Raw genomic sequence first — 17644 nt, 5'->3', positions numbered from 1 at the left:
GTCACTAGCGTCTGCATTCAAAACTGAAAAGTTTTACGACTTGGCAGGTAAATAATTTATCCAAAAGGCGTAGTAATCACGATCTTGATATAGTAATATAATATCGGTTGCTTTCGCTTTCGTCGGTTTTGTCATGTTTATGCATTAGTATGCACAGATTGCACACATGGTATTTCGTCTTAAAGAATGTTGTATGTGTTTCGTTGGGTCGCAAGTCGCAACACAAGCGACGTCTTTAACTTGTTTATTGTGAAAAATAGGTTGTTATCAAAATGTATTACGAGACGGTGGTTATCTAAACTACAATGAGGTGTTGTGAAACCACCGTAAATACGTCTCCACCCACAAGACGTGATCTTAAACCAGCTTACTGAAAAGCATGATTTCCCCCAGCCGACAAGGCGTCATTTTAACCAATCAGACAAATGACTACAGAGTAGTCGTCGCTTGATTGGCCAAACTATGGATACGTCACTGTCAATCATTCAGCTAGAGGCGGGACTTGTCAAAAACGGGTGGAAAAAAAAATAACGACGTTAATTCGGATATGTGATCTTTTATATAAATAACTACATGTGCAATAATATATGTTATTTAATTATTATAAATGATGCATAGACCTCGAAAATCAGTTATATTAACACTGAAACATACATTTTAAACTTATATATAAACAGTTTTATAAAGCATATATTAAACATTTTGACAGTTACACTGATTATAATTTTATTCATTGCATGTAGAAAGTGATCATACCTTGAGAACATTAGGATGTGATTATCCATGTAAGGAAAATTCTTTTTTTCTACATAAAAAATAACTTTAGCTTCTACTTACCTGTCAGCATTCAATATGCATTTCTTTTCAATGGAGTACAACAATTATCCAACCATTTCAGTTTTTCAAACCCAGGTTCCTGAGTGCTATTCCCTCTTTCTTTCTCTCTGAGAAGTGTGTTCTTGAGAATCCTTGAACTTTGCTACCAATTGTCTCTATGTTCATTGGTAAAATATTCAGTGAACACGCCTCACTTTTAAAATGGACGGACACAGGTGACTGGCTGCTCTGCCCATATCTGGAGGGATACTGAATGCCTTATCAGTTTAACCATAAATTAATTTTGTTGTTTTGTAGGATCTGGTACCTATATATTGCTGGCTCATCTGAGTCGTGTATGGGGCGGAAATGGACACCTTAGACAGAACGTACAAACTGGACTTGTTACTGCCTGGGGACTGAGGTAAGATAGATAGATAAAGTGATCTATAACAAAAGACGTGTCTATTTATTGGAGTCTTGTTGCTTTAACAGCGTTAATAAAAGTGAAGTCAGTCCAGCTTCATGTTGTATTAAAGTATCTATTAAGGTCTGGTTAATAAGTCAATAAGTAACAGATCGGGCCTTGTCCTGCAGACTTGGGACATTTCTCTTTCTTAGAATCCTAAAGGAAGGACAAGACCGGAGGTTTAACAATGTCAGAGACAGCCCTGGGACATTCTTTGTGTACTGGACCATGCAAGGTATTTCAACTAAGGCTATTGATTATTTGCATAGTTACTGCTAATTGATGGCTGAAGTTTGCCATACGTGTCCAATCCTTATCACAACAAAAAGAGACAAATAGGAAAGTAATTGTATTATGAATCACATAAGGAGAAGTTTTGCACCTATTCTATACTGTTCTATTCTATATCACAAAATCATTCAACCTATCCCATCCTATATCTCTATTCTATTCTGTTTTGAATCAAATAAGTGTATGTAAATTATTTTGCATCTATTCTATTACATTATTTATTATTTGCATAGTTACTGTTAATTGGTGGCTGCAGCAGGCCATACTTGTCCAATCTTTAAACATCACACTTAAATAATGTCACAAAAAAAAAAAAGAATTAGGAAAGTAACTCTAAAAAGAAATTCTACTAAACCCAGAAGAGTAATAGACTGCCACTTGAAACTTGTTTCTCCTTCTTTCCAGCTGTGTGGGTATTTGTTACCCTCTTGCCCACCCTAATTCTAAACAGTGAGAGAAGGGACGAGCCCCTTGGCCCACGTGACTACATCGGTTGGGGAATATGGGGGCTGGGTTTTGCTACAGAGGCCATTGCCGACCAGCAGAAGTGGAATTTTAAGAGTGATCCAGATAATGTTGTGAGTAATTACATGCACTGATAATAATACGCTGATAAGAATACTCAGTTGTGAAAGCTAAATTATGACAATTCATATCATAAAAATATATTTTAACATAATTACAGTTTTATGAGGCCTGCACTCTTGACAGATTACAAACTGGATCAAACTGGTTTTTCTTAACCCTCTGGTTGTCTTTGGTCATCATAATAAACCAAAAGAACATGTGTTTTGAAAATTTTTTACCAAATCTTGGTGACTTTTGTGGCACTTGCCATGAGAATACACAAACAAATGTAGACATGAACAATTTTTTGGGGTGCAATCTACAAATCAGCAACAAAGTAGTCTTTGATAATGTCTAAATATATATATATATCCAAATGCAAAACATAATAAAAGTAAGTAATTACTAATTATTTATTAGTAATTAGTAATTACTAATTATTAAATAATTATTCTTATTAGCAACTGAGAAAAACACAGCCCTATATATTGGCTATACAGGCATCTAGTGGTTACGCAATGGTATTACATATGATTTTCTTTATTTCTTCCAGCAGATGGCACTAATCTGTTTTTTTTTTAATACCTTTGCTATATTATACTGTATTAATTGAAAATAATAATACATAATACATGCTGCCTAATTTTGAGGTGAATATTGTCTAGTGCCATGAAATATAAAAGAATAAATTAATTGAAACAAAATATCGTACATTAATTTCATTCGAATTTTTTACGTTTATTGTCTTTAGTCTGTTTTAACCACTGAGGAAGTGTGAGCCCTAAGTGTGGAATACCAGAGGGTTAAAGAATAATGGCATATTTTTTCATATGGGCTAAATATACTAAAAACAACTAAATGTGAACCATTTGTGTGTTCTTAAAAAAAAAAAAAAGTTTTTAACATACTGAAACATCTAAATTGGCATAATAGGGCTATCTGTTTGTCCAACCAATGGCAGACGGGGAGTCAGCATGAAACAGCTAGGGTATGTCTCAATCAGCTCCCTAGTTCAGTAGTCAGGGCACTGACCAGGGAGTCGGACATTTTAAAGGAACACTCCACCGTTTTTTGAAATAGGGCTTATTCACCTTCTTTCCTACATTTAGTTAGGTGGGCAAATGCATTTTTGTCTCAGTGCATGCATTGTTTTAGTTTGACAGGGTCGGCGCTAGCTTAGCTTAGCATAATGAATGGAATCCTTTGTTGCCAGCTAGCATGTCCTTAGTAAAAGTAATAAAAAAAATAAAAAAAACACCTAATTACTTCTTGTGGCCTGCGTATTCACAACGAGTACAAATAGCGATGCAGATTAACACTAGGCGATTTCCTAGGCAGATACTGACTTGGGACTATATTAGGGGGAAGCACAGGCGAAGCACTGCTACTTGGGCGCAGAGATATCACGCCCAAGTAGCAGTGCTTTGCCTGTGCTAGGGGGAAGCACAGGCGAAGCACTGCTACTTGGGCGCAGAGATATCACGCCCAAGTAGCAGTGCTTTGCCTGTGCTTCCCCCTAATATAGTCCTTAATATATAAGTCAGTATCTGCCTAGGAAATCGCCTAGTGTTAATCTGCATCGCTATTTGTACTCGTTGTGAATACGCAGGCCACAAGAAGTAATTAGGTGTTTTTTTTTTTTTTTTTTTATATATATATATAAAAGCTTATTTTATTTATTTTATAAGCTTACGGAAGTTCTGAAACACAAAACTTAAATCATGTGAGCCAACTCAGAACACATAATGACACGCGATAGATGTTTTTTAAAATACAAACCATTATGTCATCATAAACATACATCGCCAGACAGGTAATGAACATAACCTAGCTAACATTTACAGTTTATTTTCGGCTGAAATGTTCTATACTATATGTAACTAGCAAAATATTTATCATAATACTTAAAATAACATTACAATGAATTTTAGAAATACATCAGCTTTGCTGTTGTTCATAAAAAACAGTTATGATTTTGTACAATGAGGATGTTGTCATGTCACCAGAAATAGAGTCATCAGTGTCCCATTGTGTAGTGAGCCAGCGTCCTTTTACTGTCCTACCAGTGCCCGAATTTGTGAACACAATATACTGATTAATGAGCTCGGGAGCTGATTAAGACGCACCCCTATATTGGCTTAACCGACCATGTGCATTTGGAGTGGGGATATGTTTGGCCAACCAATGGCAGAAGGGGGAGTCAGCCTGCAACAGCTCTTTTGGCATAACCAACTGTGGGGTAGGCTGTTTGTCAGATTAATGGCAGACAGGGGGAGTAATGCAGAAATTACACTCGCTACAAGAAATCCTGCTTATTATTTGCAAGTGACATTTTAATTAATGTCATGGGGCAAAGGCCTATAATAATCCTATAACTTTGCATGTTTTTGCAGGGAAAGTTTATTAGTCATGGACTGTGGGCATACAGCAGACATCCGAACTACCTGGGGGAGATCTTGCAATGGTCAGGGCTGTTCCTGTCCGCTTCCTCCGTCATGCGCGGACCTCAATACCTCAGTGCAGTTTCTCCGCTCTTCGTCTGGTTCTTACTGAGACACGTTAGTGGGATCCCCATCCTTGAGAAGCAAGCTATGAAGAAATGGGGATCAGACCCGGCTTTCCAGAACTACATCAAGAACACTCCCCTCCTTTGGCCCTTTCCCAAGTTTAAAGGAGAATAAAGCATATTTACAGCACTTGAAAGCTTATGTGAATGTCTGATGTAGACACCTAAGTGAGAGTAAAAAAAAACTATATGTATGTCCTCAGCCCTAAATCAAGTTTAAAAAAAAACTATATGTATGTCCTCAGCCCTAAATCAAGTTTAATTATAACAGTTTCAATACACATATTTATTTTGCAATGCTTAAGAACTTTCTTCAAGAAATCTATACGTACTTTTCCCATTGATTCAACTACCCAGTCATCTAACATTCTGGCACACTTTGTGCCTCAGTGATTTTGTATCGTATTTTAAATGTGAACATTTACATCTCACCACTTTTAACTCTAAACCCCAATACAATGTTAAAAAAAGACACAATGGACTTGCAATAAATGAATGTATTTTACAAACAGCACAAGTCTTACAAAATGCCACACCACTCAAATTGAAAAGCAACTAGAATTGATATCAACTCCAATGTTCAACATAATAAACAGTTGCTCTTTGAAAACAATAAAAACTTGACAGGTTAGTAATGCACACGACTACTGCTCCAGAAACACTGCACCACTGAAAGAAATGATTCATTGCATACAGTGAAAAGCATCCAATCAGTCCAAATCTTTTCTACTATAGGTACATTAGATGCTTCAAAATCAGTCAATTCTCCCAGAGGGCACCTTTTTTGCTTCTGCTTTAAATACGGTATATAATTAAATAAACTGAGACAGAACTGCATATAAACAAATCAATGCCATTGTGAAAATCTGAAATAATTCTGGCCATGTTCATTTATGAAAGCTAAAATGCCCACCACAGCAACCAAGTGTTTTTGCATGCAAATCTTAATTTTCTTGCTGTCCTGAATCCCCCTATAAACAACTCATAGGGTTCAATGCATTTCAAACACCATAAATGGATCATTTAAACAAATTCAAAACATCATCAGCAGCATCATCATCATTTAACACAAATTCTCTACCTACTGGCAGTGAAATTTAAGCTTGACCATGTTTAAAAACACAGTTTACACTATATAGTATAATCTGATAGTCACAACCTTGAACCCTCCAAGAGATTAGGATTTAAGGTAAAGCATCAAATTAGAATGTACAAACAAGGTTACAGTTGTAGATTACGCTATACAAATCCTGCATAAAGCATAACCTTTTTGTTCTAGATGCTACAATCAAGTTCAGGTTTCTTGATAAAGAACTCCCAAACTGATGCAGATTCTGTTATTCTATGAGGATTCAGTGACTGATGGAAGTGCTTATACCAGCCCATCGCTTTGGTTGTGAGGATGTTAATAGTACATTAAAACATTTAAAAGTGACTAAAATACAAATGTTACAAGAAAACTAAAAAGAGGTAATATAAAAAGAGTAGCGTTACTATGGTTGAATTGATGGACAAATCAGACATAATATATGCTAGTAGGACAATGTAATATATTGCAGCTGTTTCCCAAAGAAAAGAAAAACTCTTAGCCATGAAGAGCTGCTTCAGGGCTACTTCAGGAGAGGAGAGGCGAAGAAGTTCCCCTGGCGAGAGACGCTGACTGGAGCTCTGCTCCTGCTAGCAAACCTGAAAACAGAACGGATGTTCATAAAGGTTAGCTCACAAATACTCACTACTAGTGATCGACCGATGTATCGGTTTACCAATATTTTTCCCGATATTTAAGCATTTTCCAATAATCGGGTATCGGTTTTGTAATATAATAAGTTACACTACTAAAATAGCTATGCAAAAAAAAAAAAAAAAAAATTCAGGTAATTTAGATTTTTTTTTTTCCAATATTTTAGAATAATTTTTGTGCTTTATTTTTTACCTCAAAGCTTTTATTTTTAAACAAAGACACTTAGTAACAGTTCACTTTATGTTTTGGATTCAGACCCCTATTTATTTGTGTATAAATATAAAAAAAAAATTGTATGCAAGGAGGGAGTGATTGTTATAAATAAAATGGTTTGTTCAGTTCATTTGTGTTGTAATAATTGTGTCAAAAACAGAAGTATAACAGTAAATAAATATCGGTTCTGCATATCGGTTATCGGGCACATAAACATGCAAATAATTAGTATCGGTCATAAAAAAAATCAATATCGGTCGATCACTACTCACTACTATAAAACCTGGTAAGGTTCAAACATACTTTGGAGTGATTGCGTTGAGAGTTGCGTTCTTCATGCGTTGGGAGAGAGAGCTGGACGATGGGGTCTTGCTCATCTGCTGGTCAGGTGTTGTCACGGGCCCAAACATACTTGCTAGAGCACAAAGAAAGCATGTTGTTATAGAATATCACCATCGGACAGGTGATGTTTTGGAAATAGTTTTGTTAAATGTTTGGATGTGAAATTCATACTTTTCTGATCAGGAGTTGCGTGGACATTGGGGTTCTCAATGATCATGTGATTGTTGTGAGCTTGGTCGTTGTTGCTGTTCATAAACTGACTCCAGTACTCCACAGGCAGACCGAGGAGACGCTCAACCACCTGGGAGAGAAAGAGCTTGGTGAAAAACTGGTCCAAAACACCATACATTTACAAACTAGACCCAATGGGGAAAAGAAAAGTGGGGACCTTCAGCCATGAGCACTTACTTTTGGCTGTCGTTTTGTGTCTTGCAGGATGGTCATTGGCTCTGGGTCGGGCACGGCATGACCCACAATCGTAGGTCCAAATACACGAGCCAGATTAGTGCTGTCCATCTTTGTATCTGTGCTCTGGGCCACTCTAATGATGACAGAAATAAAACCCAAGTTAAATAAAGTCTCACAGCCTAAAAACTTCAGAGAGAGAGAGAGAAGTGCTGGGTTTTAATATATCAAATACAAGAATGTTGCTCTAAATTAAGCTGGATTGATAGTGGTACTTAACTGAGGAAAATTACACAAATTATAATAATTAAAAAAAGATATGTAATAGCTTTTTAATTTGGTGTAAATGGCCTGAATACTTCAAAACCATACAATGACACTTATTGAACTGTAAATGGACTGCAAGGTAGTTCCTTATTTAGCTCCATATGTTACATTGTACACGGTTGCTGTTAAAAAACAGGGAAACTCATTTTAAATATTGTTTCCAGAATTGATGCCATAATATCTGGTAACAATTTCGTAACCACAATATGAATGTTTTGTGTTATTGTAGAAACATTGCCTATCAAGGTAATCGAATGCTTTTATGTTGTTTAAAAAAAGAAAATCAAAAATTAAACTTCCAGATTAAACCTTTTTTCAACAGAATGCTAGATAGAGCATTTACAGCAGCATAAATTAAAATTGCAACACTATGTCAGGAGTATGACCATCATACTTATTAAGGTAATGCTTAAATAGAGGCTTCATATTTCTGCTTTTCGCCAGGGTAATTGCCCCCAAATGCAGTTTTTAACAAACTGATCAAATTGCTTTGAACCTGAAATATTCCTTTAAAGTTACAAATGTTAGTGTAAGTGTTAACTTTAATAATGAAAACATATTTACAAATGGCACAGGCAATAAACCAGACAGTAGAATCAGAGAAGGTGTATGATGTTTACCTCTGCAAATGAATGATGAGGAAGGCCAGAGTGTCTCTGTTGGGCTGTGGAAGATCACTGATGTTCTGATATATTAAGGCAATGCTGTTGTCATCATCAGACAGCTCTATGAGAACAGAGTGAATGATTACTATTGAGTGTACTAATATTAACACACCCATCTTCCCAAGTACACCACAGATCAACATTTTGGGGTCAGTAAGATAAGTAATTAATTATTTTATTCAGCAAGGACACATTAAATTTATCAAATACTGTTCTTTTAAACTTTCTATAAAGAAAATTAAATATTTAATAAAAAACAAAAATACTAAGCAGCACAACTTGATAATTGAACAACATTTATAAGAAATGTTTTAGCAGCAAATCAGCATATTAGAATGATTTCTCAAGGATCATGTGACAATGAAGCCTGGGGTAACGATGCTGAAAGTGTAGCTTTGCCATCACAGGAATACATGTCACTTAGTATTAAAATAAGTTATTTTAAACAGTATTTCTTTCACAATGTTGCTGTTTTTTTTATCAAATAAATGCAGTCTTGGTGAGCATGAGACTTTTTAAAAATCATACTGATTAGGGCTCAGTATCAATTCAGATGTGAGTATCAGTATCAGTTCCGATTAGATTTCGATTCACAAGATCTTAATTCGATTTGATTCTCGATTTAATTCAATTAATTAAATTTTCACTGGCCCCACCGCAAAAAAAAGTAGTAATAACTGAATAAAATAGGCCTAGTTATTGTTTTTGATAATTATAAATAATAAAACTAAATAAACTACAAGCAAATAGCACAAATAAATAAATGCAATAGAACAAAGACACAAATGAAATAACCAGTGCTTTTAAAAGTTTTTCAGGTTTGTCTAACAATAGTTTTCCAAGTACAGAAATTGAACAAAGTAATCCAATGTAAAATAACACTGCATGTAATCTTCACAGTACAAATTAAATAAAGTTACAAAAAAGTTATTCAGTGAAGAGCAGGGAGTGATCTTCCCTGTCTTTTGTAGTTTGATTAACAAGAAGACTAGAAATAAGATTGATGTTAATCAGATAATGTTCAATGTTTGCGGAAATAAATATGGAAAAAAATAATCGGGTTCGTGGCTTTTGAGAATCTATATAGAATCGGCCACATTTTAAAAACAATTAAAAAAATAAATAAATTAAAACAAAAAAATAAATTCCGCGCACAGCCCTCGTAACGATCCTAAACCTTTGAATGGTAGTGTACATTCATACACCAACACTAACCAGCAGCATCCATGAAGGCACGGTTGAGGCGGAAGGTTAACAGGGGTTCTTTGAGGTTCCTCAGGAAGTCCTTGAGGAGGCCTGTGATGACATGGATATCATCCACCTTGCTGAGCAGGGGAGCGGTTTTCCCACGATGGAACTTCTCTTTCAGCTCCTTGACCACTCGATCGGAGCCAGACACCCGGTACAGACCAGTCTGCCAAGAGATATGCAGGTTTTCAGAACGTATTGGTCTTGTTGTCCAGTGTTCTAGACTGAATCCAGCATCTTTATCAACTTACCTCATGTAGGCCTCTCTGCTCAATCTCATTAACGCAGTGCACCACTAGTGAAGGGATCATGGGAGAAGTGGAGGACACGTAGCTTGCAAGGGTGCCCTATCGAAAAATCACACCAGGTTGATATGTTTAATGAAGAGTACAACACAACCATTTAGTTTAAACTTAATTTCAGATTGTAAAAGAGGGAGAAAATACTCAAGTTGGATGATAAAGATTCATATAGATTTGTCACCTCTCCACTTTTGACTGGAGTCCCAGTCATGTTTGGAATGCAGGGCAGAGGGCAGCGCTCGCGGCATTCGGGGTGGGACACAACACGGCAGTCCCTGCACTTCAGAGAGATCTTCCCAAATTTGATCCTCTTACCACATGGCACACAAGACTCTGGCTTGATCACCTAAAAAACAAAAAGCCAGGCAGATATAAACTATAAACAGGGGCCACTGCTAACCTATCTAGACAACTTCACTGATTATAATGGGAAATTACATTGTTTTATATCATTTTTTTATTTTATTTGGGGTGGACATTTCAGATAAAATACGGCCAGATATTTAGCTTTTTACTATGATCATGGCAAAAGTCAAACGAACCAGACTATGGGGGTTAAATGTGCTCCGGCACGGTTCAGATCGCCAAGTGCAAGTACACCCCCTTAATCACGATGTAATGAAAGTTGTGATAGATCTTTTCCAAACACAGTAAAACAGATGGTCTGAAGAAAGATGGGAAAAAAGTTGGGTGGGGTCTTGGTTCTATCCATTAATTTTTGATTGAATGAAGGCAGACCTAAATGCAAGCTTGGAGTTGATTATAAGAGCGTTGGCACGTAACAGGCCTGAACGAATGGAAAAGTCCAGCATACTTCACTAGAGAGAAGTCTGTTGTTTCACTGGGAAGGTCCAGTTATCATTTTGATTAATTTACAAGGTCAAATTTAAAACGCATACATGGATGAATAATTTAAAATATGATCTAAAAAGTAAACAACCCTCTAACTTGGGACTCAAGAGCAATGCATCCAGTGCATCTTCGCATCTTAGAAAGATTTGTATCCTACCGTTTTGGAGACAAACTCATGCAGACGGACACCTCCGTTGCCCTGGGGAGTGCTGGGCTCTGCTCTGCTCTCTCCATTGGGCTGACTGGGATGCCGGAACACATCCATAGACTGAACAGAGTCGGTGTCAGCAGTGTCCCACTCCTGAACAGCTGAAGAACAAAAGCAGAGAGAAGCACAGCTAACTACTGCAGAATACTTAAACAGAAATGCAAAGGCTTGGGGTGTGAGAAATGACCAGGAGAAAAGCCTATACAAAATAGACCAAATATAAACAAATAAAAGAGTACAAGGCTAAAGACTCATCAAGGGGTCAATTTAAAACACCCCAGAGTCCTGCAAACCACGTAATGAATTATTTATAAAAAAAAAAAAAAAAATCTTTGACCCTGTTCAATAAAACAACACATTTTTATGATATGGCAACCACACATCATGACTCAATGCGAATCTTATTTATAATACAGCAGCCTGCACATTATTATTCAATCAATAGCAAGAATCATATAATCAATGACTCATGCAAATATTCTCTTCCTCTGCACTTGCAATCTCTAAAATGACCATAATAAATTTTGTGTATTGAGCTTACCAGTCTTTCTGCGGCTCCTGGTCCAGTACGGAACAGCCTCCACTGTGGTGACAGCCTCAATGGGTCCGCCACCAGCGGGCACCGTCACGGTGGTCTTAGCCACCAGAGACTCATTACCCTGATAAAACAGAACTCAAATTAATTAATTGTCAAACTACTTACTACACATTCACCTAAACTAGGGGCGGTATTAACTGGACATTAACATCAACCCGGGAATGGCTTGTTAACTTGGCTTTTACAATGTCAAGAAAAGACCAAATCTTCCAATATTCATACTTCAATGGGTTGTAGGGACTGGGGAGAACTGTGGAAACATTATACCTCTAATGACTAAAGCAAAGCCCTGCAGGGAGCCTTTTTACTAAAGAGTCTTTCTCCAATAATAAACAGTCAGTCATGTGCTTATGTAACCAGCTCTTACTTTCTCAGAGGTGCGGCCGGTGGAACGGGACCTCTTGGCACCAGAAGGAGGGCCTTCTGTGTGGTTTCGGGAGGAGCGCTGCATTGAGACAGATTAAATAATAAGATATTGCTTGAAATTTGGAAGTGTTTTCATTAAATGTGAATTTATTTGGAAGCTTACTCTCTTTTGCCGTTTCTTGAGACGAACGGTCCTGACTGCAGAAGAGTCCCAGTCCTTTATTTAAAGAAAAGTCAAATTAAATCAATAAAGGATGAGTCAGTCTAACACAATTTCAAAGATTCAATTTCTTTCTCTCTGTCAAGTTTGAGACAGGAATACATGAAGAGTTCAGATGCAAAAGCCTCTAAGTGCCATCTGAAATTTTCTTCTAGAATGATCATTTTTATCAAGCTTGTGTATTTGAGTTCAGTAATTTCACTTAAATGACAATAGGTCATTTTCATTGCTATAAGTGAAATTAGTGAACTTAAATATACAAGCTTGATAAAAATGATCATTCTAGAAGAAAATTTCAGATGGCATCATGGCACTTAGAGGCTTTTGCATCTGAACTCTTCACATATAACCTTAATATTTTTAATATTCAAGAAAATGACATACCAAAGAATCATCAGTTTTATCATAGCTGATGTCAGACAAGATAGACGCTGATTCATCAATGGTGGTCAGTCTAGAAGAGACGGTGTGAAAAAACAAATGAAGGTTACAGCAGTAAGAAATGTCTTTTATGACATTTAATTAAATCTTTGAAGATAGAGTACATTAAAAACGCTTTAAAAATACCTTTTCAGTCACTCAAGCAGAAAAAACAATACAACTTTTTATGATTCAATTATATCCTGACAGATTTCTGTAATATCCAGCTTCAAATGATCTTATTTCAGGGTTCGTACATATATTGTAAAATGAAAAACCAGGGCTTTCAAGGACTTTTCACGCACTACTTTATAATCAGATTCAGAGATCTCACTTAATAAATATCTTTATTATCTTTCCAATTCTAAGGGCCAGATTTTCTAAGCAGGGCAAATTAGCGTGAGAGCGCAAATCCAAAAAAGCTCAGATGGGAGTGGGAGCCCTAAAAAAGGTAAATAGATAAATAAAAATCTACTAACAGCTAAAACAAAATTGTACAAATTAAGTGCAGCACATGCAAAGTATGCAATGACTGTGTCAACTTTCAGTATGGGAACATTAACAAAGCACTAGAATTTTCATTGCATAAAAGAGCAAACAGAAAAAGTCAAATTCAAGTGCTTCAAGCACTTTAAACACATTGTACGAACCCAGGTATTTGTATAGCACTTTACACAATACTCATTGCTTCAAAGTAGCTTTACGCAAATTCATGATGTTAAAGTTGCGATGACACTGAAGTAACGAATATAATGGATTATTATATCTGACTGAAATCTGATCAGATTTAGCAAAAAAACACATGAAATCTGACTTTTACAAATCTGTTTCGAGCTACATACTATACATATGTGGTTTGAAATCGTATTCAAATCGCATTTCTGGAAATCCGTTTCAATCCAACTGCTCTGATTGGATTTCGCATGGTTTGTGAGACTTTCTCAGGCCACGTAAAACGTAAACGTCAGACGTTGTTATAGGAAACATGCTGAAAGTCGCTGCATAAACAAGGTTGTGTTGTTTCAAAGTGTCGGACGAGTACAAAATGACAATATAACAGAGACACGTTTTGAAACCAGAGACAAGAGCACAGAATAAAGCCACGCATACCAGCATCCTATGTTTCTGCCGCTGCCTCAAAAGACAAAGTAGTCATAAATTTAGTAAAGAGAGGATTTATTTTCATTTAATGCCGACATTAAATGACACATACAAATAAGATTTAGGTTATACAGCCAATCCCTATGCAGTTTAACTTAAAAGTTAATTGAAAGTCATGCCTCAATACAAAAGACCTAATACATAGTAATATTACAAAAGTAATGGAATGAAAACTCAGAAAAGCATCATATTACAGAAGTAAAATGGGTTGCTTTTTCTCTTACCGTCGACTAGTGTTGAGGTTTGTGGGATTCTGGGAACGGGCATTAAGAAAGGCCAGAGCTGAGCGCTGCTCCTCATTTAACTGGATGCTGTTACTGGAGCCTTCAGTCACCAACAGCTCCCGGATGAGCTGGATCTGACGGTCCTGCAGAGGAATAAAAAGGTCTGGTTTGAGCCTAAATTCAGAGAACAGGTCTACAGCACAAGTACCATGCAAAAAGAGGCCTACAAACCAGTTTTGCACAGTCAGCCTCAGCTTTCTGTCTCCGACGGATCTCCACATCCACCTGGTTGCGGGCATGTTTGAGTTTGACCTCCAATGCTCCTCGCTCTGTCTCGGCCTTGGTGAGCACCTCCTTACATGCATTTAGCTCATGCTCGACTCTCAGCCATTTACGACGACTGTCCTCAAAGTTCAAGGCCATCTGAATGAACTCTGACGATGAGACAAAGAATTGCAGTGAATATTTAGTGGGAGAGATTGAGACAGTGTACTACAGCATGCATGCATTTTATTTCAAATATTCAACACAGCCAGTACTTACGGGGCTCAATGCTTTCGTTGAGAACATCCGCTTGTGCCCGCAGGCTTTCAAAAACACTGTGAAGATTGATCACAGCAGTCTCCATGTCCTCCTGCATTGAAGAAAAACATTTTAATTGTGTGCAGTGTGCACCAGTTCATACAACTTGCTAGATTTAATATGCTTCCAGTTATATCCTTTTGAGACCCATGAATTTATTTCTGCTCAACGAAGTTGGTATCTCAAGATCACACATTCCACTGTTTGGACATCTGTGGCTTTTCGGTCATTCAAAATATTATAGGCGTGGCCAATAATGAACATTGATATTATGTATCTGCATAAGATACATAATAATATAAGTAGTTTCAATCTAAAACAGTGAAAGTGTATAAAGTGACAAAATAGTAATAGCCTAACTTACTTTTAAAATACATAAGTGTACTACACTATAACAATATTAATACAATATTATAAAACTTGTTTTTGCTAGGATGATGAAAGTAACGTTACAACCGTAAACAACGACAGTCCAAGCACGTTTAAATCACAATATGTTTAACGTTAATGGTGAACAATAGAAGTAAGTTACAGTAAAACACTAGCATGTGTTTTCTAAGCGGCTCGTCATTAGTAACAAACAAACATTGGTTTGCCATGTAATATAACTTACGTACTGTTGTAGACGCCCAGCCTTGCGTGTAAACGATGTAACGTAAGATTATAACTTGAACATATATGTTTTCCAGGGACAACAGCAAAGTACCGGTTTGTCCAACCAAGTTTACCCGGATGTGTTGTTAACGTTAGCGCGTGAGCGTCTAAAGAAGTTGCGTTTCAAATTTACCCGCCAGCCAATCATCGCCGCTCGGGCGTGCTGACGTAAGCGCGTTGACGCAGGACGTACATGCAGCGCGTCTGCTGTAAAACAGACTGTAAAAAAAGGTTGTACCATGTTTTTATTTTTTTATTTTTTTAGTCTACTGTACCCTATGGCTGTACCATGCTGTACTGTTGGCGTCGTGAAAATCGGGTGTCCATAAACAAACTATAATATTTATATGTAGGCTTATAGAATGCTTTATAGCTACAAATTGGAATTGCAATCTCTTTCACTTGCTAAACTATAATGATAATAATAATAATAATAATAATAATAATAAAATCGAACTATAAAACTATCAAATTCAAATGCTCCCTCTTCGCTGAGTATATTTATTTGGCTCTTGTTTGGCTTTAGTATCTTGTTATTTAAACCTTGCAAAAAAAAAAAATAAATAATAATAATAATACGCACAACAGAAGTAAAATAAGACCAGATTTCAGAAAATATCACTGTTGTTGGTGCAAGTATGAAATATGGGTGAATGACTTCACCGCCCAGGAGTAGCAATTAAGTCTCTTTGGAAAAGTTCAGAGAAAGGCAGTGTATAAAATTTAAAATAGCCTAAATAAACAGCCTAATTAAAAACAAATTAATCTAACCAAATAAATAAGGTTAAAATAAACAACTAAATTTGTTTAAAAAAACAATAAAAAAAAACAATACAGTAACCATTATTCTGAGTGGAAAAAGAACTATATGATGTTACAATCAAAACTAAAATTATATTTCAAACAATATTTTACACATATTTACAATATTAATCTTAACAGTGTAAATGCGGGTCATTATACATACAAGCTGCCTTTTATATTTTGGAGGATGGGGGTCCCTTGTGTGGGGAAGATCATATTTGGGGCATAAAAAATTGAAAACCCCTGTCCTGGGCTGATTTTCATGCTGGTAATTTAAGTAGGCCATACATAAATTAATTAGATAAATTAATTAATTAATATTTCCTTTCTGTTGATGCATATTTTATTCTTTATGCCTATTCCCTATAAATAGTATGGTGACTCTCAATTTTTCTACCTACTCTCTCCTTATTAATAGGATGATGTATGCACCCTATCTATCTATCTATCTATCTATCTATCTATCTATCTATCTATCTATCTATCTATCTATCTATCTATCTATCTATCTATCTATCTATCTATCTATCTATCTATCTATCTATCTATCTATCTATCTATCTATCTATCTATCTATCTTCCAGCTCACTGTTCAAGTGTGCACAGTGTGACTGATCGCTCAGACACAGTGGAAGTCGAAAAAGGGGCTGAAGCCAGAAAAAGCAACGTGTTGTCTTGATTAATACCCTACTGTAACTGTGGGAGAGAGAGAGAGAGAGAGAGAGAGAGAGAGAGAGAGAGAGAGAGAGAGAGAGAGAGAGAGAGAGAGAGAGAGAGAGAGAGAGAGAGAGAGAGAGAGAGGATGGCCAACTTTACACCATCATATCAAACAGATCCGCTAGTGGGGTGTGCAGTGCAACTTGCAGCAACACCAACTCAAACAAGGCTTTCAAGTGCTGGAAGATCCGTGAACCGCATCAGGAGATATCGGTGCTGAATCCTGCAAACATGATTGCCACCACACAGCAGAACATGACAACAGAGCTGGTAAAGATAAAAAGCATGTTTTATCTTTTGCATGAACAAAGACTAAATGCAGACTGACGAGAAAATGCGTTTTGATGCTTTTTTTTTTTACACATCTGTGTGAACTAGCCGCAGCGAGGGAGCGCGTGCACGTGCGAAAGAATACAAATCTGTGCACACGACCCTTTCGAATCCTTTTTATAAACTGTATCTAAGCTTGTTTCAACTCATGTATCCGTCAAAGTATATTAAAAACACGCTTGCTCAACACATGCGTTGGTCACATTGATTCGACTCGGTTTTCATTCATACTTTCAGAGGAACTGTCCGTATCCCTCTGTCGGTTTCGGTCCGTCACACCAGTTACTACTGCAGTGCTTTCCAGTGACTCATTGATTAATTGAAGTAGGGCTTTTCCGACAAAGCTTAATATCAGGCTGCCGTTTCAACTTCTACGTTAAGATTTTAATATCTGAGTTCGAAATGTGTGTTGTTGGCGCAAACGAATCAGATAGCTGACTTGAACTGGTGTAAATTCGCTGTGAAGATGGCAAGAGCTGCTGGACGTTTACCTCAGAGCCGCGATCTTCTCCAAGAAACTGAAATGAGACAAGTTATCAATCATAGCCTGCACAAA

General features: G+C 36.7%; 2 protein-coding genes across 3 annotated transcripts; one reads left to right on the top strand and one right to left on the bottom strand.

Moving 5' to 3' along the window:
* Positions 1-6: 6 nt before the first annotated feature.
* Positions 7-5316, top strand: LOC308686708 (uncharacterized protein). Its single transcript, XM_081395141.1, has 5 exons — positions 7-47; positions 1135-1240; positions 1414-1520; positions 1982-2154; positions 4537-5316. Exons 3-5 carry the CDS (start codon positions 1514-1516, stop codon positions 4822-4824), a joined length of 468 nt encoding a protein of 155 aa, XP_081251267.1. The 5' UTR covers positions 7-47; positions 1135-1240; positions 1414-1513; the 3' UTR covers positions 4825-5316.
* LOC308686707 (rac GTPase-activating protein 1-like) lies at positions 5191-15379 on the bottom strand. 2 transcript variants are annotated; one of them, XM_081395140.1, is made up of 17 exons: positions 15201-15375; positions 14545-14635; positions 14233-14435; positions 14002-14144; positions 12581-12650; positions 12140-12193; positions 11978-12055; positions 11554-11671; positions 10962-11113; positions 10134-10298; positions 9902-9997; positions 9618-9816; positions 8358-8463; positions 7414-7546; positions 7177-7306; positions 6967-7078; positions 5191-6395 (listed from the first exon to the last, which is right to left on the bottom strand). In XM_081395140.1, exons 2-17 carry the CDS (start codon positions 14627-14629, stop codon positions 6320-6322), a joined length of 1920 nt encoding a protein of 639 aa, XP_081251266.1. In that variant the 5' UTR covers positions 14630-14635; positions 15201-15375; the 3' UTR covers positions 5191-6319. The 2 variants fall into 2 exon arrangements, with proteins under 2 accessions (XP_081251266.1, XP_081251265.1); XM_081395139.1 differs by having other exon boundaries at positions 5194-6395; positions 15197-15379.
* Between the last annotated feature and the right edge of the window lie 2265 nt (positions 15380-17644).

The sequence above is a fragment of the Scardinius erythrophthalmus genome (assembly GCF_964197995.2).
Source record: "Scardinius erythrophthalmus genome assembly, contig: HAP1_SCAFFOLD_676, whole genome shotgun sequence".
Lineage (NCBI taxonomy): Eukaryota > Metazoa > Chordata > Actinopteri > Cypriniformes > Leuciscidae > Scardinius > Scardinius erythrophthalmus.
This window is presented reverse-complemented; position numbering and strand designations above follow the sequence as displayed.